This window comes from Chiloscyllium punctatum, chromosome 27 (genome assembly GCF_047496795.1).
Source record: "Chiloscyllium punctatum isolate Juve2018m chromosome 27, sChiPun1.3, whole genome shotgun sequence".
Lineage (NCBI taxonomy): Eukaryota > Metazoa > Chordata > Chondrichthyes > Orectolobiformes > Hemiscylliidae > Chiloscyllium > Chiloscyllium punctatum.
In genome coordinates, this window is record NC_092765.1 from 15,640,207 (window position 1) to 15,657,895 (window position 17,689).

General features: G+C 38.9%; 1 protein-coding gene across 2 annotated transcripts; it reads right to left on the reverse strand.

Annotated features, from left to right (window-relative positions):
• Positions 1–338: 338 nt before the first annotated feature.
• Positions 339–15,810, reverse strand: ppie (peptidylprolyl isomerase E (cyclophilin E)). Of its 2 annotated transcripts, XM_072548157.1 has the most exons (10): positions 15,724–15,810; positions 11,386–11,484; positions 11,010–11,053; positions 9,881–9,907; positions 9,574–9,655; positions 7,159–7,262; positions 5,491–5,614; positions 4,161–4,346; positions 2,465–2,607; positions 339–552 (listed from the first exon to the last, which is right to left on the reverse strand). In XM_072548157.1, exons 1-10 carry the CDS (start codon positions 15,752–15,754, stop codon positions 484–486), a joined length of 909 nt encoding a protein of 302 aa, XP_072404258.1. In that variant the 5' UTR covers positions 15,755–15,810; the 3' UTR covers positions 339–483. The 2 variants fall into 2 exon arrangements, with proteins under 2 accessions (XP_072404258.1, XP_072404259.1); XM_072548158.1 differs by lacking the exons at positions 11,010–11,053; positions 15,724–15,810.
• Positions 15,811–17,689: the final 1,879 nt, after the last annotated feature.

Below are 17,689 nucleotides of genomic sequence, written 5' to 3' on the forward strand. Positions count from 1 at the left end.
TATCTTTAGAATATTTGAGTCTGATGGAGTATCATAGATTATAGAGCCATGTTACTGGGATCTCTAGAAACTTAATTGAGAATATTCTGAATATGAATGCAAGAGCCTAAGTTCTTAAGTACAGGTACAGTGGGGGCTAAAGTACATCCTTCTGTGATACATATTGCCTGTGTTTCCACGTTTATTCACTAGACTGCCTTTCTGTTGTGCAAAATTATATTTTAAGTGCCGAATTATTATGAAAATTGGTCTAGATATTTTATTAGCTTTTACACAGCAAACTTGTAATTAAAATTTGTTTATAAGTGTATTAATCTGTAAGAGAAAAAGTGGCTAACTTTCATTTTAGAAAACAAATATTTTATTTTACGTTGTTTACAAGGTATTTACAAGTGTTCACATCAGTTACAAATCTTGACAGATAACACTGAATATAATAAAAAGATTGGAATCTCCCAAAACCATGCTTTGCAGGGACTGGAATCACACGTATTCTCCACAGTCTGAGATGATCACTTTCTGCTTTGGTTTTCCATCTTTAGAACCTTGAGCCTGAAATATTTTTTAAAATGGTTATGTATAGTTAGAGAAAAATTAACCTCAATTAAACAGAGACTAAAAATGCAATTTTTGATGATTTGTTTTGGTCTTGATCATTTGTAAGCCAGAAACTGAAAAATTAAAGGCATTTACTACTCTCTAAAACAAAGAATGCTAACCATAATCACTGAAATAACTATCCAAAACAAAATATAATTTTCTTAAAGAATAAAACAATTGTAGCGTTATTTTCTAAAAAAAAATTGACTGTTTTGGTTTTCAACGCACCTAAGTTGTATTAGAAACTCAACCTATTTTGACTGTTGGCATGTTCCTATAACCTCACATTCCAGAATTGCTCCAATACAGAAGAAGACAGTGGCGTAGGAATACCACTGGATTAGTAATCCAGACTAAATGTCTGTTAACATGGGTTCAAATCCCATGATGGTAGCTGGTGGAAGTTAAGTTCAATTAATAATACATCGAGAATTGAAAGCTAACAACAGGTATACCATGATATGATCACCTTTTCAAAACCATTTGATTCAAGAATGTATGTTAGGGAAGGAAGTCTGCTGCCAGCAGTATTTACATTTCAAGAAATAATAAACACGTCACACACAAAGGATTTCCCATTTTCAGACTATGTGTTTAGCTTCTGTTTAATTTCCAAACTTCCATCCTTCAGCTGGGTCCTGGGTCACATCCTTTAACATATCACAACAAAGTTCGCTATCCTTCCCTCCTCTTGATGCCTGCTGTATCTTTATAATTTCTGCAGAGTGTTCCACACTGTTAGGAGTGTACATTGGTTACCTCATCCAAGTACCTTTGCTGACCCAGTGCTGCTTCTAAGTGCCACCCTTTTCCTCCTCAACTTCTACACTTGTTTATCCTGTCTGTTGCACTACGTAACGACTTCGAAAAGGATTTTAGAAAATACCCAACAGGTTCAATTACATATTAATATCAGGTTCAGAAAAGATTTACAAGGATGTTGCCAGGTTTGAGCTATAGGGAGAGGCTGAATAGACTGGAGCTGTTTTCTCTGGAGCTTTGGAGGCTGAAGGGTGATTTTAGAGAGGACTATAAAATCATGAGGGATATGGGTAGGGTCCATAGCCAGGCTCTTTTTCCCAGGGTAGGGGAATCCAAGTTGAGAGGGCATTGGTTTAAGGTGAGGGGGGCAAGATTTAAAAGGGACCTGAGGGGCAACATTTTCACACAGAGGGTGGTATGTGTATGGAATGAGCTGCCACAGGAAGTGGTGGAGGCTGGTTCAATTACAACATTTAAAAGGCATCCAGATGAGTACATAATAGGAGGGGTTTCGAAGGATATGGACCAAATGCTGGCAACTGAGTCTAGATTGGACTAAAGGGTCTGTTTCTGAAATGTATAATTCTATGATTCTAGAAGTACTTCACAATGAAAAATATTATAATGTTTTATTTTAAATATAAATATTTCTGTAACCATTATTCAATACTACAATGTAATACTGTTACACAGTATAACATTTATAATTTTAAAAATAACTCATCCTGACTCACCATGAAGAATGCAGCAGATCAAAGAAAAGTACATTATATAAAGAAACACCTCACTATTAAAGAAAAGAAAGCCACAGGAATTTCCCTTCGCAAATGAAAGACTATCATTTTGCATTTATTTGGTCACTGATTTGGAATTCTGTTGACAACCAACACCCATCAGTTTTCAGCCCAAGTTCCAATACGCAAAAGTATTAAAGATCACTGATACATCTCCTCCACCTGGATATGCTGCCTAAATCACCAAGTAAATTTATATTTAGAGGAGACCACCATTAACATTGCTTACCCCACCATCCTACACTGTAAGGAATCATGTGAAAAGCAGAAAAATTAAATAACTTCTTAGACTCAAGTTTTATACTCACTTCGATCTGTTTGACTACATCCATTCCCTCCACTACTTCCCCAAATACTACATGTTTTCCATCCAACCAGTCTGTTTTGTCAAGGGTAATGAAAAACTGAGATCCATTTGTGTTTGTTCCAGAGTTTGCCATCGATAGTAAACCTAAGCAAAACAAAAAAAAGTCAATGACACTGTTCAATGTTAATGAGTCCAAAATTCAATGCATAATTTCCCATGTCAAAATATGCTCTTTTTATTAGCGAGTTTGGAGAAGATTTGTAGCTAAGGTTGAGGTTCTGGATGTAGGTTTGCTCGCTGAGCTTGGTTTGTTTTCAGACGTTTCGTCACTGTACTAGGTAACATCTTCAGTGAGCCTCCGAATGAAGCACTTGTGGTGTAGCCCGCTTTCTATTTATATGTTTAGTTTCCCTTGGGTTCCTGGAGAAAAAGAACAGCAAATAACATCACTGTAGGAAATGATGTCATTTCCCTGTGGTGACATTGTTTCTTATGGTGATGTCATTTCCTGTTCTTTTTCTCAGGGGACTCAAACATATAAATAGAAAGCAGGCTACACCACCAGTGCTTCATTCAGAGGCTCATTGAAGATCTTACTTGGTATAGTGACAAAACATCTGAAAACAAACCTTACAGCTCAGTGAGCAAAGCTCCACCCATGCTCTTTTTATGATTAGCTCCTTAGTTTGTAAAGTTTCAATCGGAAGATATCAGCAGCTGGAATTATTACATTCCAAGTTCTAAGAATATATCAAGAATTGAAGAAAACAATCACTTTACAAACTGAAGTGAAACAAACTACATGGAAAGGACTTTAAAAATAAACGAAAAGCACTAACTTTTTAGTTTCTCCAACATTTCAACTGGTAAATTTCAGCCAAATTATCCAAAAGGTTCACTGGTTCAATTTCTGGGCTGTGTTGGAGTTCACTAATCTCAGCTGGGGCAGTGGGGACAGTACTCCCTATGCCTGCAGTGACCTACTGGGCTTTGGAAGAGGTAAAACAAGGTTCCTGCTCCTGATCAAATTTGAAAAGACCCTGGGAAACATGATACCCGCCACAATGAAACAGCCTGCTAATGGTGACCACCTAGGATTACCAAGAGTACAAGGCATGTGGAAACAGCATTGAAGGACTTCCAGCATCAGTAAAAGACTGCTGCAGTTCAATGAGAGGAAAGAAAACTGGAGAAAATAGCAACTGAGGAACTACTGCAATAAAATTCTCAGCTATTTTACCTATTTACTCCAGCTGTTTATACACACAAAGATTATTTTTATAGGACAAAAACTTAAAAATGTATAGCAAACTTAACTTTTATCTATAAATATATAAAACATTTCCTTTATTATTAAGTTGCGAATACACAGGCCTCTCATTTTGCAAGTAAACCGACCGATGGCACGACAGAGGACTTTGTAGCTAGGGGAAGGACCAATCCTTTCTGTCTTATTGTAGATGCAGTCTATTCTTTTAATAAGCAGGTTCTTTAAAGATTTTTGCGCAAAATTTGAAGACCCTCATTTGTGCTCAGCTTACACCAAAACCTTCAGTTGTTGCATGGGAACACTGGCCCAATCAAGATCAGCACCACATACTTCAATAGTATAACAGCGGATAGCTGAAAGATGGGAAGCTGCATTTATACACCAAGTTTACATATCAATGTATATCAAAAATTTGGAAATACTGTACCTGGTGCTGAGTGTTTTAGGATAAAGTTTTCATCATCAAACTTTCTGCTGTAGATGGATTTCCCTCCGGTTCCATTATGGTTGGTGAAGTCACCACCCTGACACATGAACTGTGGGATGATGCGATGGAAACTACTGCCTTTGAAGCCAAATCCTTTCTCGTGTGTACAGAGGCAACGGAAGTTCTCTGAAAGAAATATTTTCAATATCCACACAAAAAAAAACGATTTGCAGAATCTTAGCAAACTCTATCAGCTAATGAAGAAATAAAAGCAAAACACCAGAGATCTGAAATGAAAACATATGCATTCAGCAATCCTTGCAGCTTTTGTGGAGAGGGAGCCAGAGTTTTGAGTTGACTATGACTGCTTCAGTTATTATGGAAATCACTGATTCACATGTGGCTTCATGGGGAGAGTTGTAGCATTTTAACTCACATCCAGATCTTTGTCACAGAAAATGTTGGAAATACAGGGGCTTGTCATTAAAAACACATCTGGTTCACAATATCCTTTCGGGCAAGAAATCCGCTGTCCTTACCTGGCCTACAGGTAACTCCAGATCTATTGCAATGTGCCTACTTTCTGAAGTGGTTTAGCAAGCTACTCAATTGGATTCAAGGTGGCGACTCACTGTGTATTCGAGAGTAATCATGAATGGGCTATAAATGCGGCCTTGCCCCTTTTCCCTATCTAAATTTTTTGGATGTAGGTTTGCTCACTGAGCTGGAAGGTTTATTTCCAGATGTTTCGTCACCCTACTCGGTAACATCTTCAGAGGGCCTCCAGGTGAAATAGTACCTTTTTATTAAAGTCGTTCCAATTGGTTTTTTAAAACATGATCTTTCTGATCAAGTCACAGGAAAAGGGAAGAATGTTTGGAAGAGAGTGAAATTTCTGCCCTTGTTTAAGAATGTCCAAGCCTTCCATCTCTGCAGGCCAGCTTGGTGCTTACCACAATAAACCACATTTTCAGTTGAAGTTTATGTTTACTACATCTCAAGCCACGCAAACCCACACATCTTTGTGTTTTGACTTAGGATTGTTTTTCCAGTGAAGTTGTAAATCTCCAGACTCAAAAATTCAGAAGGGACGAATCAGCAAATAGGAAAATAAGTGCACATATGAGTTACCACAAATAACTGATGCACCTCAGTATGCCTACCCAAACGTAAGCAACAGATGGTATACTCAGATGTAAGATGCAGAGAGACACTTTATAAAGAAGACAGTGTAAATAAAGGGGCAAAATACTAGTCATTAATACAAGTTCTATGTCTTTGGTCTTGATGCTAGAAAGGTCACAGCTGTATATACAAAGTTAATCTTTACCTGCAGTCATTGGAACGATATCAACTCGTAATAAAAAGCGTAACCTGCCAACAGGTTTGTTGCCAATTTTAATATCCATGTAAACTTGAGGATTGGTTCTTGCTTTTTTGGCTGGTGGTTCACCCTAAAAAGAAATAAATCTCTTTTAGTAGAGTCATAGAATCATACAGCACAGAAACAGACCCATTAGCCCAACTTGTTCATGCAGACCTGGTATCCCAAGCTTAACCACCCCATTTGCCTGTGTTTGGTACATATTGCTCTAAACCTTTCCTCTTCATGTATCTAGACGTTGTAACTGTACCTGCACCTACCACTTCTTCTGGCATCTCATTCCATACATGCACCCTCTATGTGGAAAATGTTGCCTCTCAGGTCCTTTTTAAATATATGCCCTCTCACCTTAAACCTAAGCCCTCTAGTCTTGGACTCCCCTATCCGGGGGAAAAGATTCAGGCTATTCACCTCATCTATATCTCTCATAATTTTGTAAACTTCTATAAAGTCACTCCTCAGCCTCGGACACACCAGGAAATAAATGTCCCAGCCTATCCAGCCTCTCCTTATAACCCAAACCCTTCAGTCCAAGTAACATCTTTGTAAATCTTTCCTACACCCTTTCTAGTTTAACAACATCCTTGTGAGTAAAAGGAAACTTTTCTAAAATCCAAAAGAAAAAGTGTTTACATGACACACTACAGTAACTTGCCAAGCCTCCTTCATTAGCATTTTCCAAACCTGTGACCTCAACCAACTAAAAGCAAAAGGACAGAAGTACTGGGAACACTATCACCTGCAAATTCTCCTCCATGCCACACACCACCCTGACGTGGAACTTTATCACTGTTTCTTCACTGTTGATGGAATTAAAATCCTGGACTCCCTTTCTAACAGCACTGTGTTTGTATCTGCATCTGATGGACTGCAGTGGCACAACAAACAGCTCAACACCTTCTTCTCAAGGGCCATTAGAGATTGGTAACAAAGCCAGCACAATGCCTACATCCATGAGAACGTTTTTTTAAAAATGTACTTTTCCTCTGATTCCAGCTTATCATAATAGATTTTTTATAAACCTTTAACTAATAAAAATTTCCTCAGCATTCCAAACCATTGATCAGTTTAATACTCTTAACTGCTTTTACAAATATTTTCCTATCAAAGTGAACAACTACTGTGGAGAAAGTATGCACTTTTAACTTCAGGCATAAGGTATGAACACCATTGCATGGGCAGACATCAGACCAAGCTTCCCCTGTTTTCTCTAATAGCAGTGTTCCCAGCTCTAACCTTCAAAACAATCCTCCACCAGGTTAGCGTTTTAATCTCCTACACATCTCTATCCAAGATAACCAAACATGTGCAGTTCAATACTGTGAATCTATGACTGTCCAGAACTAATTGGCATCTGAACCTATGTTCAGTCATAGAGACGTACAGCATGGAAACAGACCCTTCAGTCCAAACCGTCCATGACGACCAGATCCCTTTTGTTTTCTTTCCTAGTAATTCACTACATATTAAACTGGGACATTCAGGCATCAAAATAAGCTCTATAGCTCAATAGAATTCTGTTCAATTTCTCAACAACAGGTTAGATTCATATGGAACCTCAAAACAAGGAATTCTCCAAGGGGTTAAACAGAGCACATGGTGACAAAATCTTACCTCCTGTGTTTGTGTACTTCCATCATTTCCTCCCTGCTCTTCATTTTCATTCTCTTCTAGAGTTTTACCAGCAAACTTTTTCAACCAGTCGTCATCTGACCACACTAGAAAAAGAGGGACACTATTTATGTTTCACTCAAACGGAACATTTGAGATACATATTACATACTAAAATTACTAGGTCGGTCACAATATTCTGTTTTAAAGCGCACTGAAATAAATCTCCTTTTCTCAACAGGGAATTGCATTTTACATGTTTGTTCTCATTTATCCACAACACCAGCTGCACCTGTTGATGGCACTGTAGCAGGCTGCTCACCAGCAAAACTTCTGCTTTCAGCCAAGAATAAAATACAGACAGGTCCTCTACTTTTACAAACAAACAGGTCACCTTTGTCTTTCCTTTCTTTGGAAAGAATTCTGAACTGTCAACGCGGAAATTTATCCCCATCTCATTCACAACTCCATGCTTGATTCTCCCACCAGTTTATAGGACTACCCACAACATCAAGATGACCCAAACAAGGTTTTCGGTGGCTGCAATGCATTATCTATTCCAGATCTCTGTGCAGCCCGGGACACATTCAGAGCTGAAAAATGTGTTGCTGGAAAAGCGCAGCAGGTCAGGCAGCATCCAAGGAGCAGGAGAATCGATGTTTCGGGCATAAGCCCTTCATCAGGACACATTCAGCCCCAGCATTCTTCTCAAGACGTAGCTCTTCCATTTTCTAACTGAGTGGGACTGCTCTTGCTTGGTCCCACTCTGACATATCCAATCATAGCCACAGCATCTCTAGCAATGGCTTCCCTCCATTAATCATACCACCCCCTGTAAATCCTCAGTTCCCATCCAAATTTCAATGAGGAAACAGTCAGCTTCCATGATAATCCCACATAATGACTGCCACTGTCTCCACTTTAGATAGTATGTCTGACATCCATTTTGCACCTCAGATATAAAACTGCCATCATCATTTTCAAATGCCTGAACCTTTTGCTGTTTTTTCAACAAATCCTTTTGTGTCCTCTCCTTTCAGCCCACTATTGGCAAACATGACTCTCCTTCCCTGACAAACACTTTTATTTATAACCTTGAAGCACTTTGTTTTCCTACATAAAGGGTTCTATGTAAATGCTAGCTGTTTTTGCTTGTAAACCATTATGAAACATTAATTCCCAGCACATTGGTTGGGGTTGGTTAGCTCAGATGGCTGGTTTGTCACCAACAGCGTGGGTTCAGTTCCCACACAGATACCAGGAAGATCCTACCTTGTAGACCTCTCTCTCCTCACTTGCGATAAAGCAGCTCTCAGGTTAAACCATCATCAACAGTCTCTCTCTAATAAGAGAGCAACCCTACGTTCCTCTGGGACGATGACAACTTGACCTTTTACCTCAGTACAGTAGCAAAGGCAATCTTGTGAAGGTTTGCCTCTGTAACTAGCCAATAATTTTTCAGAAATGAATTCTGCTAAAGCCGCAAAAGAGTCTTTATTCTTTCGTGAGATGTGTGCATCGTTCACCAAGGCAAAAATTTGTTGGCCCTCCCTAAATGCCCTCAAATTGCAAGGTCTGTAAAGAGGGCAATTAAAATTCAATCCATTGCTGTGGGTCTGGGGTCATATGTAGGCCAGACTGGGTAAGGACAGTAGATTTGCTTCCCTAAAGGACATTAGTGAACCAGATAAATTTTTACAACAATCAAATGATAGCTGTTGTGGATTCTAGCTTTACACTCCAAATTTATGAACCCAATTTAAATCCTGACTAGCTGCTGTGGTGGGATTCATGTCCATATCCTCTGAGCAGAAGTAATTGTTATGTAGGAATGGACCTGTCTCTGCAAACTTGGTCCTTGGTAACACAAACACTGATTAAAGGAATAATCACTCAGTGTATCAACATGATGTGAGAAGTTAATTGCCTTTATTCTGTGGTACCCTGTAAAGAACGGGAGCCTGTAAATCAGCAACAGCTTACTTCCCAAAATATTCAACATCTATTAAAATTTTTAGCTTTAATTCAGATCCACTTTTATTCACAATCAGTTCAAGTAAACAGTAAGAAGACAATGCCCAATTCTTCTTTGTTTAATCACATCAGTTTTGTCTTTATGCTCCTGATCAAACTTGTCCTTCCCTCCTGAAGGGAGTAATTCCTCATGCAATTCCTTAAACGCTGCCAAGCATTTACTCAGTCAGCACACGACTCAAGTGGCCATTATTTGCACACGTCCATCACATTATTGATTTCTATTCAGCTGTTAGGACGTCAGTTCTACGTAGTCTGTTCCTCACCTATTCTCCACATTAAGGCCGAAGATCGGTTCTGGGAGCTTCCTGATCTAGCTGAGTTACATACAACTTAAGCCTCCCTGAGCCGATGCGCCAAAACCCAACTCCTTTTATTTCTCACCTGCTCTTGAGGATCCCTCTTTAATCCGCATGGGTTTTGCCAGATTTACTCGGATTGTCCTTCCAAAAAGTTCAGATTCATTCTAATAAATGGAAAAAAAGAGATCAGCCATTATTCTTCATAGAACACACACATTTTATACAATGGTTCTTGGCAATGACAATCCAGACTATTTTGTATTTATGACATTTTAAATGTGTTTTCAAGAAAGCAACTATTTATTTGTTACAGAAGTCTGCCAGTTTTTATTATAAAAAGGTTCAGAGCTGCCAGGTTGCCTATTTGTTTTCGATCATTTGCCACCTACCATGTTATCAATGGCAGCTGCAGCATCCTGAAAGAAAAAAAATTAAAAAGGCTATAAATTGTCAATAAGCAGCAGAATACATTTTACTCCATTATCATCCAGACACCTTCATACATCTAAAGGAAATATCTGAGAATCATACTGGGGATACAATACTGGATTAGTGGTGCTGGAAGAGCACAGCAGTTCAGGCAGCATCCAACGAGCAGCGAAATCGACGTTTCGGGCAAAAGCCCTTCATCAGGAATAAAAGCTTTTATTCCTGAAGGGCTTTTGCCCGAAACGTCGATTTCGCTGCTCGTTGGATGCTGCCTGAACTGCTGTGCTCTTCCAGCACCCACTAATCCAGTATTTGGTTTTCAGCATCTGCAGTCATTGTTTTTACCCTGGGGATACAATAGCTATCTTAGATACCACCACTAAAACAAATCTCCATAGTGCTGTATACAGCTTTTATATATTAAAAAATAAAGCTTTTTGCTTCCTGTGGAGAGAGACAATGTGTGTTCATTTGTGAGGTGCGTGCCTCATTCAAAATCCACACCTTCCAAATGTTGTCCCTGAACAACAATTACCAGCAGAGGCCCTGACTAATGTCTCTGCTCCTCAGAATGTGAAACTAAAAACATATTGTTGGCTCATTGTTATTCAAGATTCCATTTCATATAAATAGTCCAAAGTATTCAACAGAATGATTGGTAAAAAGAATTAGGATAACTGAATACCATGCTGGCCTTTCTACACATTTTACATGAACAGTGAATATAGATTAAGACAGGCTAATGAATGCCGTCACTTCGTCAAAGAGCAATACAATATTTGTCAGCTGACAGATCTTTCAACCACAGGATATATCTTAATATTTTCATTCAATCACCTCTGATTAAAACATTATTTAATTGGGGCCCTGTACCCAGGGGCAGGGACAAAAATGACAGAACCTAGTGGTCCCTGCCTTCCAACCTGAACACAATAGACCCTCTACAACCAGTTATTGGGCCCTGGTATATCCTCCTGGCCCCAGCCCTTTATGAACTCTTTCTAATGCCCAAGTGGTATTTCATTACACTCCCACTGTGAACAAAAGGCTGGTTTTCTTCTCAGCTTTGGAAAAAAACAATCAGCTCACCTCAGCATTTTCAAATTCAATGAATGCAAAACCTCTGTGTTTTTCTGTTTAAAGATACAATAAAGAATTTATATTTTTAGCTATTTCATAATCACCACTGTGGTGTTACTCACACAAAAGCATTAAGCCTCAATAGTCATCACATGGAAGTAGCTCTCACTGTATTCGGAACGTCACACTGACTGGTTTGTTACCAGCTCTTAACAAGTGTTAAATTTAAACCTTTCCTTTTCAATAAAACATATTTACAGACAATTTTCAGTATAAGAATTTTAAGAAAGAGATTTTTATTTCGTAAAAAACTCAGTATTTACTCAGTTTGCATGTATTCTGAATCTGTTCAATCAGTTGGAGGAATATTAAGTGAAGTATTTACCGGTTTCATAATCCAGTGGAATTTGAATGTCCATGATATCTCCAAATGGAATGAAAGCTGCATGAAGCACTTTCTCATCTACCTCTTCAGCAAGACCTCCTACAGGTGATAACACAAAACGTACATTAAATATAACAGGATTTTCTGGGAAAACATCACCACTTTGATTAAGAGTCAAAAATTTGTAACTCCCTTCTTAACAGATACTGTGGGTGGAGAGTGGTTCACTGGAAAAGCACAGCAGGTCAGACAGTATCCGAGGAGCAGGAGAATCGATGTTTCGGGCAAGAGCCCTTCATCTGATCTTCAGCATCTGCAATCCTCACTTTCTCCTAGATACTGTGGGTGTACTTACACCCCATGGGCAGCAGCAACTCAAGACGGTAACTCACCACAATATTCAGAACGGCAATTAGGGATGGGTAATAAATGCTGGCCTTGGCAACAACATCAGATGGCACGATAGAATTAAAACAACTCAAGCAATGGAAAACCTATTCACTTCAATCACTAAGTCTGGCAGCATTCAATTGATGACAAACATCTTCTGGTTTTGTAGATGTTTTCCTTGAACTAAGATTACTTTGACTGCAGAATATAATAGGACCCACACTCTCTCGATCAAACTCACTTCCCTTTTACCCTCAGTCTTTGCATTTCTTTTATTTAGGATACGGATACTGATTAGGATACTGATTAGGAATGATCAGCCATGATCATATTGAATGGCGGTGCAGGCTCGAAGGGCAGAATGGCCTACTCCTGCATCTATTGTCTATTGTCTATTTGCATTGAGTGATTCTTCATTCTCAGTAACTTTAATCTCTATCCAAACTCACCTTATCAATGCTTCTCTGACTGCCTGTGATTTCTCTCAATCACTCTTTCCACAGAAATTCCTTTTTATAGAACTCAGCTTTATTCCCCAATATTTTATTAATTTTAGAACAGAAAGTACTTGATCTTGAGTAGGGCAAGACTAATAAAGTGAAACTATATATACAGTATGTGAAATATGTTATCCAGTATTAAGAAAATTTTACCTAATTGCAGCATACAGCATCCAAAAAAATGGAGATGCCCAGCTATTTCCTGTGTTTCTTGGAAACACACAATTGTCTATTTTCAATAATCTTGCCTGACACAGGAAACAGTATCAAACTCTCCACTGGTACAGAAGTGAGTGATTGCTTGATACCTTATCACATATTGTAACAATAATACAAATATGTCTTATGATGGTGCTTTCAAATGAATTTGAGTGCTCAACATTCAGTCAACGAGAACTTTAAATGCTATATTCTTTAAACAATGTGGTCAAAGGATAATTTCGCTTTTTTAAATTTTCAGTTTCATTGTAATTGATAAAGAACTGAATTCTGTTAAGCTTTAAAACAATATGGTGCCTGTTACATTCAATTCCTCAAAATGAATCACTTCATGTGGAAAAACAAAACTGAACAACAAGCAATGCAATTGGAAAAGGTGCATGGCACATAGCACACTCTGAATAATTGCACATCTTCCAAAGCACATCTACTTGTCTATCAAAGAGCTCAGCAACTGTTTAACAAACTGTTTAAGAAATAAGCTGCATATGGAGTTCCCTTCATATTGAAATATAAAGAAGGTTTATTGTAGTACCATTTTATAAATAAATCTTACTTCAAATTTGCAGCGATTTTAGAGATCAGGTTTGAAGAGACTAAGTGCAATTCACTACCCAACTTTTTGGAAGAAAATATTTCATCTACAAAATATGCCAGGGAACACCAAGGTAAGATTAGACATACAGAGGAACCTTGATTATCTGAACGAGATAGGCGGGCACATTTTCATTTGGAAAATTGATTATTCGGTTAACTGATTTCCTCTGGAGCTCGGAGTTTTCTGTGAAGTCTACTCCCCGTTGAGGAGACTAGGCAGCAGCACACCACGCACAAGCCCTGTCCCCTCAACCACATCTGCTCCCACCCCACCACTCTCCCCAACCCCATGGCTGGGGGGGGGGGGCAGACTGTACACCAACAGTAAGACGGCTGCTGTCTTTGTGGGGCAAGTCTCCAAGTAGCGCACACAAGTTTTTGACAGATACCACCTCTGCCCTGTACAGAACAATGTTGGAGAGATTATCTGGGAAAGGGGGGTTTAGGGTTCACCCGTGTAGAACTCCAGGGAAAGTGTGTGGGGAGAGAGAGAGGACAGGAGGTCAGTCATTTAGAGACAGTGTCTGGCCTGTCCAGGACCGTTTTCGGCAGCATTTCAGTAAGCCAAGTTCGTTTTTAATCATTGTACCTGTAAACAAAAGACACGATCAGGGTTGAAGCAGCTCTTTGACGTAATGTTTCTATTGGGACCTTGAGATCCCCTTCAGATAATCCGATATTCAGATAATTGATATTCGGATAATCGAGGTTCCTCTGTATTAGGGTACACCACAGCTTTAGTTTAAAGTAAGCTGCGTACTATTCTAACACTCATGAATGGAGACCTCATTAGCTCTTGTCCAGATGTAGTTGCAGAATGTCTTACATCTAGACACGCCCCAAAGCCACAGTCATTTTTGACATAGAAGGCAGCTATCCTGTCCTTCAAGTTTTTGCCAGCTCTCCTTGGAGCAAAACATTCAACCACACTCCCTGGCAGCCCTGCAAGTTCATTTCCTTCCAGTTGATCAACTTCCTTTCAAAACCATTGATCATCTCAGTTTAACCACCATCCTAGGCAGTAAATTAATGGCAAATCAATCACTACAAAAGTAAAGTTCTTTGTCACATTCTCTTTACATCTGTTGCCCTTAAACTATTCTGCACATTTATTATTTAATCCTTTGATATTCAAATATTTCCCGTTTCTGCTCCATTCGCTAACTGTGAAATATCTATCTAAGCTGCAATGATGAATGACCATTAAGGAAAGTCAGTTTCCAATTGTTCCTCTCTTCATGGAAATACCTTATTTTTCCATTACACTTCTTCTCACATGACACAGCCGAGATTAAATATTCAACTTGAGGCACAAACCTGCATTCCACCATTCTGTAACAAAATGTGTTAACACACATGGGCTGAGCTATTGGGAGATATAACCATTTAAAGATCTGAGAGGTTTTTTTTAAAAACACAATCCATTTTAGATTTTATTTCCAAGTGTGTTTTTACTGACATTTATTACACTAAGAACTAAGGAATCTACCCACAAATCAAACAACATCCAACTGCCTCCAAATGATAATCAGTTTGAGTTACTTGATTTTACAGTGGGTTTATCAAGTCAGTACATGACAGTGCAGTATAAATAGTAATTTTATCTGTCAAAAGACCACCACGTAAAGGCAGACTTCCCAAAGGAGGTTAGTCTACACGTGAGTTGAGAGTTCCAAAGCTTTAATTGCTGCTGTGAAGTCCCAAGCAACTGTGCTCCAGATCTAACAAGTGACAACACTTCAGGCACTTAACTCCTCCCCACCAACTCTCAAAAGGTCTCACCGAAGAATGGTGACAAATTTCAAACCTCAAAATAGTCACAGTGGAAAAGAATTTTGAAACCACTGACCCAAGGAGTAAACTCTGTAGCGGGAATTTATCTCAGGTTAAAAATATTCTCATTGGCTGGACAATCGTTTGTTAAATAGGCATTATAATAGTAACTTGGTTAGAGGGGGATAAAACTGATGTTGTAATCCAGAGTAGACAAGCAGGAGGCTTGGAAGGACACAGCAAGCCAGGCAGCATCAGGAGGGACAGGCAGGAGGTTGGAGGAACACAGCAAGACAGGCAGCATCAGGAGGGACAGGCAGGAGGCTGGAAGAACACAGTGAGTCAGGCAGCATCAGGAGGGACAGGCAGGAGGCTGGAAGAACACAGCAAGCCAGGCAGCATCAGGAGGCGAAGTCAATGTTTCGGGTATAACCTCTCCACCTCCTGATGCTGCCTGGCTTGCTATGTTCTTCCATTGTAATAATAACAGCAAATTATGTATAATTCTGGCCGAATTACATTTTGGCTTTATCAATATCTTAAAAGGACCGCATTAATTAAAACGGCTCGTTGTTTTGTGCAATTCTACCTGATTGTTAAATGAATACATTCTCAGACTGAGAAATGATAAATTATAAACTGAAAAATTGTTTAGAAGATAGTAATGTTTAAAAGAAACAAACGAGAAGTCACATTCAGACGATCTTGCTCACAAAGATGAGCTTTGTTCATTGTTCAGGGCTTTGGAACTTGCCCACCAGACTATTAAACATAACAAATACCCCATGGAGAATGTTATTTCACTGCGAAAGGACTCTAAAAGGTGATAAAACAGCAGCCGTGGCCCTTCCTTACTCACCCACGTACAGCACCCGCTTGGTCGACGCCATCTTCTCTTGAACTTTACCCTCTCAACTCCAACCTTTGACCCAGACACTTGCTCAATGCTTGGTTTCTTTAACCAGTTGCTTTTCAAACATGAATTATACGAACTTGAAAATAACCGTGTCAATGAATAGAGAAAAAAAAATAACAACTTTCTAAAGTGAACTAGACAGGGAAATGAAAACCATTTTGAAGCAATAGTCAGAGTGGGATGAAGTAGATGCTGAAACATCAAGAGCAGAGCCAGACATTAATCATATGGCCCCCTACAGACACTTCTAACCAAAACATGCCTGGGGGAGGTGCGGCTTGAAAATAAGCTCTTTATGTTCTGTAATATTCCACAGTCCTCTCTCTACGGGATATAAAGGAAAATTGCTGTTGACTCCAATTCAGACTTCAGTCTCACAAAGAGCCTCAAAATAAATGGGACTTAATAAATTTCTCACTAACTAAGTCGGTAAGAGTTACAGGCAATCAAGGAAGAAGAGTAGCCTGCTCCATTATTCAATATCATAGCTGATCTGAGTTCAACCTCAACTCTACATTCCTGCATATCCATCTATCTACCTGTTTTAAAATAGATCCTGCATCCATTGCCTTTTGAGGAAGGGAATTCCAAAGACTTACAATCGTCTGAAGGATTTATTTTCCTCATCTCTGTCTTAAATTGGCATCAGAAGAAGGGCTCATGCCCGAAAAGTCAATTCTCCTGCTCCTTGGATGCTGCCTGACCTGCTGCGCTTTTCCAGCAACACATTTTCAGCTTAAATTGGCACCCTCCTATTTTTAAAATCTGAGCCGTAGTTCTAGATTCTTCCACAAAGTTGTACTCCAGTCACCGGAGTTAATCCATTCAAGATTTTATAAATTTCCCCAAGCATTATTCAATTAAATCTTTAATGAGTTTTATTTCTGCATCGTAACAATTCTACACTTTCAAACTTTATACTAAAATTACTTGCGAGGGAAGGCTAGCGAGTTGGCTGGATGGCTAGTTTGCAATGCAGCCTTAGGCTAACAGTTTGTGTTCAATTTCTGCCCTCACCTGAGGTGTGATGACCCTAAGGTTAAACCATCACCAGTCTTCTTTCTCTGATGAGGTTAAAAATCACACAACACCAGGTTATAGTCCAACAGGTTTATTTGGAAGCACTAACTTTCAAGGCACTGCCTCTTCATCAGGTGACAACCAAATAAACCTGTTGGACTATAACCTGGTGTTGTGTGATTGTTAACTTTGTACTCACCAGTCCAACACCAGCACCTCCACATCATTTTTGAATGAGACAATAGAACTATGGTTACTTTACCTTATATCTGTTTCTGTCAGCGTTGTGTACTGGTTTCACTATAAAATATCTTTTATCAGGTTCCTTCTCATTCAGTTCCTTTCTCAACTGGGTATTCCATAAAACCTTCGACACTGAAAATCAAGCTTCTGACCTCTTTTCTGCAGTGTTCCATGATTGGAACTTGTACATGAACCAAACTTAATGCAGGACATTAGTGACAGCCTTGGATTTATAATTTGATTTTGCAATAAAATACAGCAATATATTTAATTTTGCTTCACTGTAAATTGGTAATTAGCTCAAGTTTATTTTCAATTTCCTCAACCTTTAGCTATTTTTACACCTTTCATAGGGGAGGCATGGTGTTCCAGTTTCCTTTCAATATGTGGAATCTTGCAATTATCAACATATTTATAGAGATTGCAATTACAGCAGTTGTATCCTCTGGCTACTTCCTTCAATTGCCCCAATCAGTTTGTTACCATCCGCAAATCTAATTGAAAAGCAAAACAAGCTGAAAATGTTGAATGGCCTACTTTTATTCCCCAATTCCCAATGTGCATTACCTTCTATATTCATATTACTCAAAAAAAATTATCAACATCATTCGGAAGTTAAGGTTGAACCAAATAGACAATGAGGGTC

Coding starts and splice junctions, on each gene's coding strand:
- ppie (XM_072548157.1), bottom strand. CDS start 15,754: ATGGCGTCGACCAAGCGGGTGCTGTACGTGG. Junction 11,054..11,385: donor TCCACTGGATTATGAAACCG/GTAAATACTTCA, acceptor ATCTTTAAACAG/AAAAACACAGAGGTTTTGCA. Junction 9,908..11,009: donor TTGAATTTGAAAATGCTGAG/GTGAGCTGATTG, acceptor TTTTTCTTTCAG/GATGCTGCAGCTGCCATTGA.